This window comes from Maylandia zebra, linkage group LG18 (assembly GCF_041146795.1).
Source record: "Maylandia zebra isolate NMK-2024a linkage group LG18, Mzebra_GT3a, whole genome shotgun sequence".
NCBI lineage: Eukaryota > Metazoa > Chordata > Actinopteri > Cichliformes > Cichlidae > Maylandia > Maylandia zebra.
In genome coordinates this window covers 19716997-19735417 of record NC_135184.1, presented here as the reverse complement: position 1 = coordinate 19735417, position 18421 = coordinate 19716997, and the positions used below count along the sequence as shown (strand labels likewise).

At 39.1% G+C, this 18421-nt stretch overlaps 1 protein-coding gene across 2 annotated transcripts; it reads right to left on the bottom strand.

Annotated features, from left to right (window-relative positions):
• Window positions 1-16: 16 nt before the first annotated feature.
• On the bottom strand, window positions 17-17991 carry rc3h1b (ring finger and CCCH-type domains 1b). Of its 2 annotated transcripts, none has more exons than XM_012916738.4 (20): window positions 17832-17991; window positions 16175-16591; window positions 14457-14577; window positions 12023-12262; window positions 11713-11888; window positions 11324-11524; window positions 11010-11142; window positions 9759-9877; window positions 9303-9415; window positions 8740-8979; window positions 8370-8563; window positions 7831-8240; window positions 7556-7714; window positions 7225-7380; window positions 6904-7126; window positions 5170-5263; window positions 4908-5004; window positions 4354-4563; window positions 4054-4157; window positions 17-3943 (listed from the first exon to the last, which is right to left on the bottom strand). In XM_012916738.4, the coding sequence occupies exons 2-20, from the start codon at window positions 16403-16405 to the stop codon at window positions 3787-3789; spliced, it is 3378 nt and encodes a 1125-aa protein (XP_012772192.3). In that variant the 5' UTR covers window positions 16406-16591; window positions 17832-17991; the 3' UTR covers window positions 17-3786. The 2 variants fall into 2 exon arrangements, with proteins under 2 accessions (XP_012772192.3, XP_012772193.3); XM_012916739.4 differs by having other exon boundaries at window positions 5170-5260.
• Between the last annotated feature and the right edge of the window lie 430 nt (window positions 17992-18421).

The window sequence follows — 18421 nt, the reverse complement described above, 5'->3', positions numbered from 1 at the left end:
AACAATGACAAAATCATTGAGTTAGCAATATCATTTATTCTTTCTCCCTCAGCTTAGAATCACTGTTGTACATAAGTTACATTTTGTTTTCTCAATTTCACAGGTTCTTGTTTTCCTCTTCAAACTTCCAGTTTGACCTCCCTCTCATATCAAAAAAAGAAAAGAAAAAAAAAAAGCAGATTGTATTATACAAAAATGCAAACCAATTTTCACACAGTGAATTCTCTTACAAAGTCATAAAATGGCGTAATAATGGCTACATCCACATTGGAGGAAGATAATTCTAGACATTCCTTAATGGAGTATAATATACATATAAAAAAAATTTTTCTTGCTGAAATCAAACCTGTACCTTAATTTAAGAGATATTTTACACGGGAGTAATTATATAAAAAAGCCATTTGCGAATTTCCCCAGAAAGTCCGGGAATAAAATGTGAGCCTCAAACAGCAGTAACAGAGTTCAGTGGTCAAGGGTGGTAGAGGAGGGGTTTAACTGGTTATGCAAATATGGGGTATAGGCAGCGGTTCCACTCAGAAACAAAAAACACACCGAATATTGAAATTAACGTCTTTGCTATTCGCTGTATAAAACACCCCATATATCACGGTATGCCAGTTTTTGCAAAGCTAAAGTCATTTCGGCTCATTCAGACCTGCAGTGACCCGTTTGGCAGGATCAGCACTGTGGGAAATTTCATCAACTTCTGTTAGAAACAAAATACTGAATTAACACCATTAAATCTTTAGCCAATTACCGATTAACTCAGTTCCCTGTTGTTGTTGTTTTTTTTTTTAAATTAAGCTGATGGCCCTATTTCTTGCGAATAGTTGTAAAAAACAAACAAACAAACAAAAACAAAAAACTCCCCCCCCCCGCCAAAAAACCCCCAAATAAAAATTAGAAAACACACACACACACACACACACACACACACACACACACACACACACACACACACACACACACACAGACAGACACAAAAACAAAATGTGAATGTCACCAAGTGCTCATAAAGCTGCACACATCAGGTCAGGTGTTGACTAAGACTTGCATGTCAATAAATTCACTCAACTAATGCCAAGAAAAAAAAGAAAATCTACAAAAAGCCAAGTCAACATTCTTTAAAAACAAACAAACAAAAAAGCTAATCAAATCTTGACAGATTTAGATTATTGTATCATTGCATTTTTTGGGTGGTGGGACCAAGGTCTGAGTCCATCATGCCAATTCAGTGTTAATTAACTCCTAAAAAAAAGAAAAAGAAAAAAAGAGCGCGCTAGATGAAGACTTGAGGCTAACCTTTCATCAAAGACTTCTTGCTAATTCTCTTGGGGGCAATGGTGGGCTAAACCCCAAAACTTTCCTAACACCTCAACTCTATCACTCGGTACAGCACAATGAAGGGGGAGAACAACAATAAACAACTTATCCAGGATACATCTACAATACAATCTAGCACACACACAAAACATTTCCATAAATTTTCCAAAAGTTATGAATTTTGTCTTCTTCGGAAGCATAGTCTAATCTTTGTTTGAACACAAAAGATTTAAGTGAACACACATCAATTCACACAGAAGTCCTTCGTCTGGGAAAGGATAAAGTCTGTGTTGGCAACCAGTGGACCGAAAACAAATTTTAAAAAAACAAAAAACAAAAACATTTTGCTGATTCTAAGTAGAGATCATTTAATATAAATGCTGAGCGAGTAGGATAAGAGGTGGCACGTTAATAGTGCTTTAGTATATTAATGTATGGATACATACTCATATGTATAAGTGAGCTGTGTACCTAAACAATAAATGTAGCAAGGAGCAGCCAGAGGCTTTAAGTGTGGTTGGAAAACTTTTAAAAAAAAAAAAGAAAGAAAGAAAATCCACAACTTTTGCTGTCGTGGTGCTGACAAACTGGAAAAGATACCCATTGAACAGCCCAGATGAGGATGTTGCACAGCACAAAAACATTTGTGCCTTAAAATAGTTGACTCATCCGGTGTCAACAATGTGCCAGTTTCTCAGCATTCCTCATGTGAAAGAAAAGGTTTTATGTTAAACTAAAACAACTCGACCCACAGAGTCTCCTCCATGCTTTAACCGTTCAAGAACAAGAACTCACCCGTTGTCAGCAGAGCAGTAAAACTTTTGCCAATCATGCTAACTGTTTACAAAAAGGCAACGAGCTCTCTATTGAGCATCAGCAGTAAACAATTTATATGATGGAGAAAGAGCAATAATGGTTCTAATGATGGTGATGATGACAGCAGGTTGTGAACAAAAAAAAAAAAAAAAATGTGACGAAGTGAGCTGTATATTGCACCAGTCAGCAAAGACACTCAAATACACTCAATGCGAGGTGAATGAATTTATTAATCTGATCGAAGCACAGCCGTTCCTGAAGGTTTCCAGCCACTCCTCAGTAAATAACACTGCTTTCTTCAGCTGTAAACATGATTTCAAATGTACTAATGCAGCCAAGAACGCTACAACAGCAACCTTTCTGGACTCACTGCCAATTATAGCCATTTCATGACGGAGAGGAGAGTGTGTCTTCAACTAAGCTGGATAAAACCTTCACAGGGTAAGCATCATCGCCCAAAATCGTAACAATGTAAAGCAAGAAAAAAGTAAGACAAATTTTAACAAAACATACACAAGGGAAGGCAACTTCATAGAAGTTAGGAGAACAAATGACAAGATATCCCAATGGGGAGGCCTTTTGTGTGGCCAGATGAGAATCTCTGAGGAGGGAAATCCCTTATTTGCCTTGATGTTTTAAGGTCAACTTCACAGTCATTCAAGTGACTCCTGATACAAAAAAGTGCACCATCTCCGTCTGGTAACCTGCATGCACAAGCTCACAACAATTTTGACTGAACTGAATGCAGCAGACAGTCAGGAGCATTGGTGAAAGGCAACCAAATCACATCAGGGTCACATAAAAAACAAAAAATAAAAATTAATCAAGAGAAGCACTTAGTAGGTTCCCTTATAGAAAACACGGAAAGCTCATTATCAAAGACTTAATGCAATCTTTAAAACAGAATGCTCCAATTAAATATATTATAAACTGCTTTCAAATATGAAACAGACACGTGTTCATAAAATGCAAAAATAAAAGTCATACTTCTCATGGCAGGTGCGGAAGTGCATGTGGTGTAACACTGCATTTTTAAAAACACCCTGCATGCCCATTTTAGCTGAATCCAGGTGGAATATTGAAGTGCTTTTCCCTTCTCAGACATCCAGATCTGGGCAACCTCTTTTTTTTGTTTTTTTCTTACGATTTTGGGGGGTGAGTACCAAGAGTGACATTTCTGCCATCGTCAATCATAAACCAGATCGTACAGAATTTATTCAGAGTGTATGCGATGTTACAAGGTGCTCCTATTTACCTAACCGTTCAACTAACCCAACATTCTTTCTTCAGGAGGATCAAATACTCTGCTATAATTTTACCGTTGAGGTTGAATATGCATATACTTTTTAAATAAAGTTGTAATGACACTGTCAACGTCACCACCATTTTCTCTTCCTGAATCTACTGTGAGCCTTGTTAATCTAAACCCAGTACAAAAAAACAAAAAAACAAAAAAAAAAAAACACACACAAGAAATGTTATCATATGCCCTGGTTTCCAGGCAAGGAAAGTCATAAAAAAAAAAAAAAGCTCATTCACAGAACAAAAAGAAAGAAAATTCATCACGGCAGATACTGCTCATCTTCTAAATAGAATGGGTGTATGTGTGCCTGTGCATGCTTTTGAATGTGTGTAAATGTGTACTTCCTAAGAGCAGGAATGGACAACACCATTCTTCTGCATCTCTGAACCAGTGACACCTGGATCTGAACATAAGCTCAATGCAGATGCTTTATTCGTCAGTGACAGCATGGACCCGCCCACTGCACTTTCCGGCAGACCGCTGGAGCCATTTGACACCTCACTGTATGAAGAAAAGAGAAAACAGACAAAGCAGAACAAGACATGAATGGAAATAATATAAAATATTCATATTCAGGGGGACGCAGTATATTTAAGCATGTTCATACTCACGCAAGCGCCAAGGAGATTTCTTCCAGTGGAGTCTTATGCTCTGGCTGTCCATTCTCAGCAGGTTTCATCTTGTACTGCTGAACATCATGGACCACCTGGTTTTCCTGGTTTGGAAATGGATATAACCCCCAATAAAATATTTCATCACACACAGCTCATAAAGATCTAGATGTCAATTTGCCAAAAACCCACCCATCAAGACGTTTTAACCACATCCACACTAATCCCAAATTCTCTCAAAATCCATGGTTAAACTGTTACATCCCTCGTTAGTGTTCAACAACTCGCCACCACTCCTACCATAGCCATCTCACGGGTCCTTTTGCCGATCTCTTTCTCAACCTGGTGAAGCTCCAGGCTAAGCTGTTCACTGGAGACAGCTGTTGCACTTGCTCCCCCTGATGGCCACTTGGGTTGTTGCTGTTGTGAGGCTACTGCTGCCTGGCCCTGGCCAGGGTGAGTAGCCAATGCACTGGCCTCCCTCTGCAGGAGTAAAGAATTACTGGCAGCCTGTAGCAGAAAGACAGGAAGTAAGGAGTAGGAGGGTGAATGTGCAATCTGGAAGTCTTTAGCAATAGTCAGGAAAACAATGGTTTAAAATGGGACATTCATTTTATTCATTACACATATTTCAGTGTTGAATATATGTTGATAGTAACTAGACACCAGGTAAACAGTTTGTATTTCTCGCCACATCAATTTTTAATCTAAAAAGGAGAGTCGAGCCATAAACAGGTAATCAAGAAATCAATAATATTGAGCACCTCACACCTCTTGTGGTGTAAAAATTGATCAAAACAATATGGGTCTTTCTAGACATTTATAGATACTCCTTAGTAACAGATTGTACAAACCTCCATGCTGTGCATCTGTGTCTGTTGGCTGATCTGCTGGTTCACCTGCTGTAGCTCAATCTTTAACTGCTCTCTGTCTGAGGCTGCCATGGGTAGACTACAACAGCAAAAAAATAACTGCTTCACAATCTTTAACAAAGGCATTTCTGATATTTGGCAAATACACAATTCACATGATGATCTACTGACTATATATAAAAAAACAAAAAAACAAAACACAACCACAAGAATAACAAACAGATTAAACAAATATAGGACTTACCGCTCACTAAAATGTCCCTGAGAGGAGGAGGCATTCTGGTGGGTGGGGTATGAAGTTCCACCCCATCCTCCATGGCTTCCATATGTGTATTCTGCTGAAGGGAAAATGGTAAATTGTATAACAGAACTATGTTCTTAACAATTGCAATTATGAAACACTACAATTATGTGAAATGACTATGCTCTGAGTATTCCCGTGTGTTGAATACTACACTTGTTTGCAGCTCCAACAATGTGAATTTCCCATCTCTGGGACTAATAAAAGTTGTCTTATCTTATAATCCTGTGTGTGGGGGGACAAAAATAAATGAATAAACCTTCTTCAAAAACTACTTTGTGTATCACAATTGACAAAATCAGATTAGAAGTATGCTTGTACAGGTGATGCTTCCTATAAATATAGCCGGAGCTGATCTGACAAGGCCGCTCTTCTTAAAAACAATTGCTTGATGTGCATTGTGACGTGAGCATGACAGCTTTCAAAGCACTTTATAAGAATTACTACAGAAGGGCTACAGAAGTGTTTCTAAATAAAATGCTGTTCAGTTTGCAACAGGCATGTTTTCTACAAACGGAAGAAGAATTCAGGACTGTTTCTACTCTTCATATGAGTGGGTGTCCTGCAAAAAAAACACACAAAAAAACCTCACACCAAGAGCACAATGAGCAATCTTGAAAGTAGTGAAAAAGTACCCAAAATGCAGCAAAATGACTTGCAGAAATATCTAGAACTTGATTTAAAAAAAGAAAAGAAAAAAGAAAAGAAAAAAGTGATTAAATGTAGAAATGGAAAGATCCTACTGCCTTAAAAAAAGCAAAAAAACCAAAAAACAGGATGTGCCACTTCTGATAAAACGTTCTACGAATAGATACTAAGCTACACCACCCTCAAAAATTAGTGTATTTCCATATGATGCATGGTGGAGGGAGTAGGGCTGGGCTATATCATACCGTTCATGGTAATACCGGTGTAATGTTGGGCAACGATAGGAAAATGAAATATCGCAATAGAATATGGGTAAAACGCGCATGCGCAGTGCCTTTGTTTACATACGGACATGGCAGCGAAACGATTTTATGTGGTACACAGCGCTCAAAAATCTGTCAAATGTTTCAGTACGACTTTGCTAAGCTACGAAGCCGCACTGCTTGATGGATTGTCGGAGCATTACGGCTACCGTAGGCTGGAGCCTCGCCGAGTGATATGTACGGTGCTTCAACATAATATGGTATTGTGTGTGTATAACCTCTTTTTAAGTTTTGTGGATATTATACATGGTTATGCTGAGGATTTGTCAGCCAATTTCCACTGGAAATGCACTAATAAATTTGAAGAGTTGTAAAGTATTTTGTCTAGTGTCAATTATATCGTCAGTTATATCGTTATCGCAAATTTTCAAATGTATATCATGATAAATATTTTTAGTCAAATCGCCCTGCTCTAGGAGGGAGTATTGATAGTTTGGCGTTTCTTTGCTGTCTAAGCGCCTGGTGACCAAAAGCACACAAGTAATTCAACAAAGATAATTTGCGCTATGGAATGGCCTACAGGAAATGCTGTAGCTGCTAAAAGCTGTTGCACAAGGAGGTTCAATGAGTCACTGAATTAAAGAGCTAAGTTCTTTTTCTTCTTCTTGTGTGTGTATTGCTCTAGACAAAGCAATAGAAACAATATGCTGCATTTAATTACCAGTGTCAGTAAAGCAATAAGACTGCGGTCCATGTGGGCTCTTACCTGGCATGGCCATGTGTTTAGAATTTGGGTTCTGGGGAGTGGAGGCCATGGCCTGTACAGGTCCAGTGGTCTGATAGCCTGTCTTTGAGGTGCGAGAGATGGCCCCAAAGCGCGACACAGTGGGCAGGGTACCAAATGGAATAATGGGGTCATCATCCTTTACTTCTGTGCCCTTCCGAGGGGCCTCCAACGACGGTTCTCTCAGGCCTTTAGCATCCACATTCTGATAAAAGGAGAGAAAAGGATAAAGAGAGGAAAGGTTATTATTATATGAAAAACCGAAGAAATCAGCACAAAGTTCGTTTGTCACTTGAGGCTTACCATCATCTCCACAGGAGGAGGAACCATAACATCTTTGGGTTTGGGATCTTTTGTGCCAATGTATGAGCCAATAGTTTCACAAGACCAGGGAGAGTATTGCCCCGTATAGTTGGCTAGTCTGCATTTTGGAATTGCTTTGGAGTTATCCTCGTCATACTGCAGACACAACACATGCAGTTATTAAAACTTACCCATATTCACAGTTAACTCAAGCTTTACTTCACCAACTACATTCAGGATTATTTTAGGCTTTTAAGCCTGAAATAAGAGGCTAAATATTACAATGGCTGACATAAACAGCAGATGTATATTAAATCTCCTGGGTACTAACATCAGGAGGGTAGTCGTTGGGGAAGGGATGTGTAAGAGTGGGTGAAGCAGCAAAAGGTGGAGGCGAAATGACCTTCCTTTCCTCCAGCTGGGATAACAGCTCCTGCCGGCGTCGATGCAGATAGTCCAGGCTGGCTTGAGGACCACCACATGATGGCCCCTATGAGATGCACACACAAATAATGACTGCTGAACTGCTGACAGTTTTCTCTCCCCCCCTCCCCCATATCCACACCAAGAGAAATGAGCACAAAGCATATCTAAAAACATACTCACCCTCACATAGGTCCTCATATTCATAGGTTGAGCACCTGGTGGATAGTAGCCATCTGCTGCATATCTATCCCGGCTACTGGGCTCTGGGTGGTAAACAGAGTTGGAATGCCCTGTTGATGGTGGGGGCACATCTAGAGGTGCTGGACTCATTCTGACCAAGCCTTCCCTTTGAGATGGGTAAGGCTGAGGGGGAGGTGGCGGACCACTGTAGGACATATGGCGACCTCTGTCATAGTGTGAAGGATGAGGGTAGGAGAATTGTTGACCAGAGTGAGGGGCCGGGTAGGTTCGTTCTGGAGGGCCATAACCAGGGTAAGGATCCGGGTAAGGGGGTCCTGACTCACTATGCGGAGGAGGGTTACGGATGTAATCTCTTGGAACATACTGTGGTGGCTGCTGGTAGGGGTAACCTGGAAAACAAAATGTCACAGTATTTAAAAAAAAAAAAAAAATCTTCCAATTTACTTCTAAGTATAAATTAAAATAATAATAATAAAAATAATGCTACAATTTCAGTCATACGCATACATTATGCCTACCTGCAGAATATGGTTGGGGCTCATACTGAGAGGCAGAAGGTGGTGGACGAGTGTCACCGTACATCTCAGCGAGCTGTTGCTGGGGGTACACTGGTGATCCTCTGGGAACCACTGACAGGTTATCTGCTGAAATCCTGGGGTGGGCTAGGGCATGAGGTGGCAGAGTCATGCCATGTTTGGGCACAGTGTCCAGGCTACAAGAATAAACCCACATTGTTAAATATTTTTCCAACATCTGATGTATCTTGTGTTGTTCTGTTTAACAGAGCAAATAATTTCACTGAATAACCTCATTCTGTGACCTAGGGATAAGAAAACCCGTGGCTTTGATGAAGATGCTAACTCTCTGGCTTCTGCATACTATACTCACACATCAGGAGGTGATCCTGGGGCACTGGGACTCCCTCCGTCCATCTTAACAGATTTACGCGGCAGTTCATATGAGACTGGGTCGGTGCCACGAGCAATAAGCGTGGGCAAAGAGGATCCACCAGTCCCATTGGCCAAGGGTGAAGGCTTTCGGGTCACTGCTACATCGAGAGGATCATCTGACAAGAGTCCTCCTGAGCCAGGGAGGCGAGCTGCCAGACGCTTGTTCATCTTACGATACCTTAAAATAGGTAAATAAATAAGTAAATAGGTAGGTATTATAAAATATAATAAAAATTATGATATCATATTCTTTTTAGATATTAAAAAAAACAACAACATACACATATATTTCTGAAAAATTGAGAGTGTATAAAAACCACTGTGGTAATAGTGACTGAATTGAGGAACAGAAACTAGCTTCCCCCCCCCCCCCCCCCCCCCCCACACACACACACACACACACACACACACACACACACACACACAAAAAAACCCCCCTCTCTCTCTCGCACTCTCTCACACACACACACACTACGTTGACAAGTTGTTGTTAAGACTCACTTCTCTAGTTCTTCCTGAGAGTGTGCAAAGGTGCAGCTGGCTCCACGAGGACAGCCTCCCTTCTGCTTCATGTCACGGCACATGTAAGTCTTGTATTTGCTGTGCTGAGGAGGCTTAAAAAAAGATTTTTTTGCATATGATCAAAAAGTAAAAACTCCATTTACGAAAATTGCATCGAATAACAGATGCAAACAAATGTTATATCCAACAAGATGAAACGTTACAAAAATCATTTTTATTTATTCATATAGTTATTTATTTAAAAAATCTGTATTTACAATCCTGAAAAATTTGGGTTTGCTACAAATTACGGAAAATTCAAAAATCAAGTGTCATAACAATGTCTTGGACCACCATGACTAAATCTCCTACAAGCCTTTGAAACATTATTAGACCGTTTAAAAGCCTGGCTTTGTTTTTTCCAAGCATTATTTGCAGTTTAATAGAAACACTAACCTGTTGAGGATCGGCTCCTTTCTTGCTGTGGTTCTGGATAAAGTCCACCAGGCCATGTACCACTGTTTTCACTGCTACCAACCCCTTCTCAAGTTGCTCCCATGTAGGAGGAGGAGCATCTAGACAAACAATAAATAATACAGGAAAAAAGGATTAATACATTTTAAATTGGCTGTTCTCTATCAGCTGAGACAGATGTGTGCTTTGAGCCACATAGTAGAAGTCACACTACACAGGACAAATCCAACATACTGATGGGAGTATTTGGTCGTTAGCATAGTTTTAGGAATTTGGTTACTGAGGTGTAGACTTTCAGCTTGAATTCAAGGTCAATTCAGGACAATTTATTACAACATTTGATTTTTTTTTAACAGGGTTGCTCCGTTTTTACAGGCTCAACAGTAACTGGACAATTGCTTAATAACCAGCTTTATGACCAAGCTTTGCGATAGCCTGCAGTAGCTGATTCCAAGGGCTGAATATGCATTTGGTAACTGTTCAGTGGAGCTTTCCACAATAGAATAAAGTCTTATTATATACAAAAAGAGGCAACTTTCTGGCCGAATAGATAATACAGACCTATGAGAAAGACATAACCAGTGACAAACTTTACTATTGTGTTATTTGCTTCAAAAAAAGGAATGCATGGTGACCTCAGCGATACCAAAAGCCAAGTAGTTCAAAAAGGAATAAAATATACAACTGACTTCTTGGTGCAGAAAGCACATTCTCAATATAAAAGGAGGTATATCACTGTCAAAGTTTACTGTCAGGTTTTACCTAAATATGCAAAGAATTAATGACATTCAAGAAATGACAGAACAGTTCAGTGGCAAGATTCCCAGACATGAATGATGAAATCAATTCTACTAGAATTATGGGAAGAAAAAAATATGGATAAGTAAAGGGAAGGGCAAATAACTTTGATCCATGTAGAAACATATCAGCCAAGACACACTGTGGCATGTTTTCAGTATTTTGCACTATGCTTATTTGTTGTCTGTTGAGAGTGTGCATGTGAGGATGGGTGACTTATGACTCCAGAATTAAGCTACTTATGTGTAATAAATAAATAAATAAATAAATCACTCAAGTAACCCGAACTTTAACTTGATTCCTGAAAAAAACAAAACTTGGCCAATAACAAAGATTTCTGAGAGAGGGTTGGGAAAACACAAGAGCCATAGTTTGGATTTGCATCTGACACTGCATGTACCAACTTGTCCTCGCAATAGCGGGTGTGTTTCTCACCAGGACTGGGATCAATGTTGGCCAAAAGTTCCAGATGGGGCCGCAGCCTGTTGAGGTTGGCTGGGTCTCCAGTCCTTTGCAGCGCAATTGTCAGCTCCTGGACACTCTGAGCAAAAGATGCTGGGGTCTGCAGCTATACACATAACAAAAAAATAAATAAAAATAAATAGTTAATGCTTTGGTACTTCAGCTTTCATATGTAAGAACATGTTATGACCAACAGAGCTAATACTTTTTTTTTTTTAAATGATTCTTTGAAATGTGTACAGTATGTGAAAACGACAAACTGAAATAGATTTACTTCCAGTACACACCTTATCTATAATAGACTGCATGTGTGACTTGTGAGACTGATCCCCATACAAAAGAGAAGACCACTGGTCAGGAGCAATCCGCAATCCACCCTCCATAGCAATCTGAACAATTTGAGAGTCGTGCTCCCGTCGCAGAGCCTCGTAAGTACGAAACTCCTCTTTCAGCTGCATTAGGGATGAATCTTCATCACGTTTGGTAACCTAGTAGAAAGCCACAAAATGAGCTAGTTACCTTTATTTTCTGAAAGAAATTCTTACATACATACAACAGAAAATTCTGCACAGAAAGGGTTGCACCTATATTTAGCAAAACAAATATTAAATAACATTTATAAAAAAATATCAAAATAATAAAATAAATTTCTTCTGGTTTTCAGCCAGATTAATACCTTGAAACAGGAGGCCCTGTAGAGAAGCTGCACAACGTGGCCTATGCTAGTTTTGGAAGCCTGAGGGAACCGTGGCTCAAGCCTCTGGACTACAAATAGAACCAGCACCTTTCTTGACAAAGCAGAGCCATCCTCAAGAGCAAGGAGGACCAACTTTAGGGCTTCTTCCTGCATGGCTGAGAAAGGAAAAACAAACACAGAATCGATGAGTAACACTCAGTAGTCATCACATTCCAAATTAGTCTTTACTGAGAATAAATTGACTGTTTTCAGGGAAATTTCACTTTGTGGGTAAAGAAAAACTATCTACCTGGGCCGAGAAACTGGCATCCTCGTGCACGGACAGCAGCCCACAAGTTGGACGAGAGCTGCTGTGGATTCTGGTGCTGCAAGATGAGCTCAGTAACAGTTCGCTCGCCCAGAGAGCGAGCCGCTCTCATGGCTCTAACACGGCCTTCTTCTTCCACCAGCTGGCAGTGGACCAGAGTAACCAGTTTCCTCTGCATGGGTCGACTCAGCATGCTCTGAGCGGTGCTGCTCAGCCCTACACCTGGCAAGGAGAGGAAAAAAAGAATGCAATAAAAGATGTACTGCTAAGATACTTTAGTTCAGTACCAGTATCAATGTTTAAATTATCAGACGCCAGCAGCCATTGTTGAAAAGGCAATGCTCTTTGAGGTCACCAGAAAACAAGGTTTGGCTATCCTAACAGTCTGGACAAAGTATATTAATGTAACCATAAAGAAAAACTACATTAAAAACTCAGAAATTAGTTCATTCTTGTTTCATCCATCAAACATGCACCACTCTGCAGCAAAGATCAGAGTGACACACATTGACAAACTGGATGCATTTACATGCAACTTAAGTCAAATACTGTTAGTGGGAATGAAGAAATTTTTTTTCTTCCTTTTTTCAAGAATTTTGATCCAATGTACATCCAAACAAGACGCTAAATGAACATTTCTGCTCCATCCCAAGAAATCAGGATGTCCCATCTGTTACCGTTGCACTGAGGCTCCTTAAATACATTTATGACTCAACAATCTTGAGGGCAGCATCATGCACAATATTCTGCACTGAAACAACTTGCAGATACAACTCATTATATTGATATTGAATATTTCAATAAGCAGTGCAAATACTGTAATTTGTTTTCAGACTTAATAGCTTATAATCTGTTTTGCTACTTAAACCTTGCACCTTAAATGCAATTCAGATATTTCCATATACATATATATTAAAAAAAATAGTGATCTAGTATAGTAATATCGTACTCAAGAAACTACAGTAATACAACCATTACTAAATACATGTACAGAAATGTTGCTTGATTATTGCTTTTGTTTATCAAGCATAAAACTTGATAACACTTATTGTCCAAAGTGTTAACAAACCTCAATGCAATATGTTAACAGAACTAGAATTACTGCCGTAAAAGACAGGTAAGGTTTTGAAGGCATTTCAAAAGTAGGGACAAAACATTAGTATAGGTAATCTTGGTCCTGAGGTAATACTGTCTGCTCGTTCTTGGCATTGTGACTTTACAATTGCAATGTATTGCATTACATATAAATACAGAATACTAGGGGTGGGGGAAAAATCGATACTGTGTAGTATCGTGATATTTTGTTTGCTAATAATGTATCGATACAGGGACAGCACAAATCGATATTTTGTTACAAAAAAAGTTTTTGTGGACTGGAACATGCCCTGACTTCAGAGCATGTTGATCAGCTCCTTTTTGTGAGCAAGAATCCTGACATTCCTTCACTGTCCAAATGTGTTTAACCTTTTTTGGCAGCAATAAACATGTCAGTTTACTTATTTTAATTTAAGACATGTTTTATTTTAATTAAGTTTAAAACTTTTTTATTTAATGTAAAATTATATTTTGTTTTAATTTACTTTCAAATTCTTCAGTTGCTGAATGGGCTGCATAGTTTTCATAAATTTCATAGTTCAGAATAGCTATAATTGTACCAGATGGTTGCATTCAGTTAAGTTGGACTAGACTGTAATACAAACCGTTCACTTTGTCAACAATAAAACTGACTGAAATGAGAGAAAGACTGAGTGCGAGACTTTGATATTAGATAAAATGAATATTGATAAAGTTAACCTTTATGTACAGAATCTGAATATCGCAAAATATTTTAAAAAATTGCAATAATATTGTATCGTGAGTTAAGTATTGTGATAATATCGTATCGTGGGATGTATGGTGATTCCCACCTCTACAGAATACTATACAATATTAAAATGTATTACACTTTTGAATGAAAAATCAAGAGGTATACAAATGACACTTGCACTAAATCAGTTATGATACACAGTAGGACTGTATTTAGCTGTTTTTATATATAGGGTGACTTCGACAATCTAGTTATGTCTTATTAAGAGCATTCTCACTCAAAGACACCTCCAGCTTCATGAGCTATGATATATGCTGGTGCTGTTCAAACTGTCAGTGCCTATATAGTTTTTGTTTGCCAGACAGTTTTTGGTATCCAGCATGAGATTAACACAAAGAAAGCAAACACTCTTATGCTATTTTTTGAAAGGGAAGTCTACACCCATTAACAGTTACCTCCCAATCTATCCACCCTCTGAGAACAAGAAAATTGTTAAGTGGTCTTTCATACCGAAAATCAACCTCCATATTTGAAAGGTCCCAGGTCTGTTCACTTAAACAAAAGAAAGAGCAAACCACAGAGCTAAATAGTTCCAGCAAGGTCCAGTACCTCGGGTGTTGCTGAGGGGTTTAAGGTAGAGGGCCAGCTCCTCCACACACTGCCTGGCCTCCTCATAATGTTGTGAGTCCTCTGGACTTGTTATCAAAGCAACTGGCTGAGCCTTGGGAACCTGAAGCAGAATGCAAGGGAGGAATTTAGAAAATCAGTAGCAACAGATGAATAGGTTTCAGTACAATTTTGTCCCAACAAAGCTGTAGCAGAGTTAGTGGAACCGCCATCACCATCACTTTCATTTCACTGTGTAATGTAGCAGCTAAAAAGCTCAACAAAGCTGAATGCACAAATTAATTGTAAATGCCTCTTTATGTGTATTGGAAGACAAAGTGAACTATGTATTCTTACTGATAATGTGAAGTTGCATAATGAAATACATTAAACTAGCCTGAATTTCCAACATCTAATAAGTATCAAAAGCAAACATTACTTACTGAAACAAATCATAACTTTGGAAAAATAAATGACAGTGAGCTGTCAAGCATATTTAAAAAATTAATTAATTAAAAAAATTGATGTGTATGTTGGTGGCTTAAGTACCGGTAGTCATTTTTTGCAACATTTTTGTGTATGGTTATTCTTACGATAAGAAACAATTTGGACTGAGGGCCAATTTAACGCGTTACAACTCATTTTGTACAACAATTAAAATAATCCCTACTTAAAATATATTACATTTAATTTCAAATTATGTGGATTCTCACTAATCACTGGTATTAGAATGTTTAAGTAATCAGCTGAAGATTGTCAAAGACCCCCAGACCAGGCATTTTCATTTGTCCACAGAGTTTCACTTAACTATATACTAACAGCATGTATTGAAATATTAATATGCTGAGATGCTCTCGTTAATGTTAGCAAAATCTGTTGCTGCAATCTTCCACAAGCAAAGCTCACAAAGGCTAACGTCAGCACATTAAGGCCAATTCTGAGAAAGGTCATAACAAAGCTGAGTGCTACTTAATAATGTCTGCCACCATTATTATCACTCAGTCTGCCCAAATACATGTGTGTGGCACACCACGTGTGGTAGGGTTAGTTATATTTTTCCACCAAGCAAATTTTACATTACATATACACACACATAATATGTATATATATATATATATATATATATAGGGAACGTTTAAGGAAGCCCTACCTATTGGCACAAATGTGCAATACAACCACCAAGATGTGCTTAAGGGACACGCTATACCAGTCATGATGACTAGAGAAGATACATCTCAGCATTACAAGTGATGCAGTGACGTTATCCATTATTGCAGTCTTAACTTAGAAACCTGGCCAACAAAGCCAGACACCATTAGCTGTGCCTCACCCTGTTGGTATAACACTCCCTCTGAGAAATACGGCTTTAGTGAATGCGCTAGCACTCAGTAAAGCAGCATAATTCAAGTCATTGCTCAATGACTGCAGGGTGACTCAGAAAGAAATCCCAAAAGTATGTACACCATGTAGTAACCCATGTGTGACACGAATACAATCCAAAGTAATTACAGAAAACGTCATCCTTTAAAACCAGGATTGGTGTCTAAAAATGTTTCACTACTGAAAAAACAAACAAACAAAAAAAACAAAAACATACCCATGAGCTAGTATTCTTAACCACAAGATAGCGTCAACAAAATCTCAGCACAGACGGTATAAAGTCAGATCTCTGTATATTTGTTTAGCAATTTATGACAAACACGCAAAAACAAACTTCTTACCTGGCCTCCCACCAGCTGCAACAAAGCTGTGTTGACAGGTAACTGCTCGATGTCTGTGCTGATGGCTGTCTGGTCAAAGGGACAGGCCTTTCGGTGCAACTTGTTCAGGCACATCTTGCAGACTGTATGTCCACAGCCTAAGCTGATGGGCCTGCGAACAGTTTCCTCAAATGTCTGTGTGCAGATCGGGCACAGCAGGAACTCTGTCCATTGTGGTGCTTGCACTGGCATGGTTATATGTTGATGGGATGGGTGTGTATAAATGTATGTGAGCTTAAACACAGCGGAAAATATATAATAATTTTATATATATATAATGAAAGATTCCACTGGAATCAATTTTTTTTTCTTCCGAACTCAATCGTTCTTAAATGTCCTCACACATTGTGGATTGTGGATCACATCTCGTGATGAATACTGTAAAGCAGAAAGAGAAACGGAATTATAGTTGTTCCCGCATTCATAAACTCTCGTTGTTGTTGTTGTTTTTTTTTTTTTATAAAACGTGTCATAATGTTATTAGTTTTTCATCAAAACATTGTAGAAGTACACTATAAAACATGGCTACACTGTGCATGAGTGCATTTGCAGCTGAGAAATGCATTCTAGGCAGTGTGGTTATAAAGCAGGTTTCCCGTGGAACAACTAACCGCACTGAAAATATGTCTCTTCCTGTCAATTACGTTGTTCAAGCCCAACAAAACAATGTAACGGCAAATCAGAGGTGACACAACACATATTTGTAAAGTCCGAATGAAACAAATGGTTGAGATGGACCAAAACAACTGCGGCGTGGCCTAGTTAAAAAAAAAAAAAAAAAAAAAAAGAGCTGGTTATCGCTATGACTATGGACAAAGGGTATAGGATAGGCTAACCACACAAGTCCCTCTAACTTGATATAAAGCTAGAGTCTGGGGATAGCGCTCGATAATATTGTACCAACAATTGCGCTGTTGCCCAGTTTGTTATCCTTGCTGTGACCATCTCGATGTTTCGTTATGCACCCACTAATCTTACGAGTGATACGAGACGCTTTTATAGCTAGCTAACTCTAGGTAACGTTAGCTTAGTTTTAGCATCGGAAGCTATGGGTGGCTAGTTTCCTAGCTTAGCTATGGGTAAACGTCGTTTGATCAGCAAACAGTTACTTAACGACCTGAAACCTATCGCTAACCGACTGTCACACAGTTATTGCTCTGAATATAGTCACAGTTGTTCATACGTTACAGTTTTAATGATATTAATTATCCTTCGAGGAGGCGCTGTTCAAGGAAACGAGATCTAAGAGACAACAAGTCAGATTATGTAACGCTAGCGCCCATAACTTCAAAGCAACAAAACTGTCCCAAAATGTCTTTATATTCACCAGACACAGTGACAACAACTCAATACCATAAAGTTCTTAAGAACTGACCAGGTTTGTGCTTTACTCTTGTTTTGAGGGGCACATAACTCAACGGCTCTTGTCGTCGGAATGAGCACAGAGGGCTAACATGCTAATGAACAAATGTTACTCTCTCCACTCTCTTAGCGCTTAGCTCCTTAGCTAGCTCGCTAACAATCTCTATGCGTCACTAATGTGCCTAAAACTAAACATGCAACTACTACTTTGGGTTTTTTACCGAGCAGATAAATTGTTATTGTCGATGCTACTCACTTATTCCAAAAGACTTGGAAGTTTTTCATCTTTTTTAAGGAAATTGCTGCGATATTTTCTTGCCATGTCGACTGTGCAGCTTAACTGCTGCCAAGGTAAGGGAGAGGGTGTCAACTCGACAACAGACTGGCTAGCCGGTTACAGCTAGCTGGAAAAGATGTGTGCGTGCACGCGCGTTTTTTTTTTCTTTTTTGCGTGTGCGCGTTTGGATTGTGGGCAAATGGCGCCCTCTGTTGAAATTGAGCCGCACACACAAAATACCAAAACTGGGCAGGTGCTGAGAAGATCACATCTGGGAACATTTTCACAGTTAAACTGTTCAGTTTGCACGGGTGCATATATGTTAAAATTTTTGTGTATCTGTATTAGACAAACGAAGAGAAGGGGGGAGCTCGGACAGATTAAGATGGAGGGAGGGAGCTGTATTGACAAATAAGAATCAGCTGACTTTTGTTTTTCGAGACAAAATTAGACCCGTGCTCCCTAAAACGCAGCAGAGCCTACCCCACTTCCTTGCAACCAGAGCCACCGAAATAAAGAGTGAAAAGAGTCTGGGATATCTCATTTGGGCGAGAGGTCACCAAGCCATT

Excerpts from the sequence above, each read along its gene's own strand:
- rc3h1b (XM_012916738.4), bottom strand. The coding sequence starts at position 16,405 with ATGCCAGTGCAAGCACCACAATGGACAGAGTTCCTGCTGTGCCCGATC. Across the intron at positions 11,889-12,022 it reads ATGCCAGTTTCTCGGCCCAG|CCATGCAGGAAGAAGCCCTA; the intron begins GTAGATAGTTTT and ends TTCCTTTCTCAG. Across the intron at positions 11,525-11,712 it reads ACAGGGCCTCCTGTTTCAAG|GTTACCAAACGTGATGAAGA; the intron begins GTATTAATCTGG and ends GCTTTCTACTAG.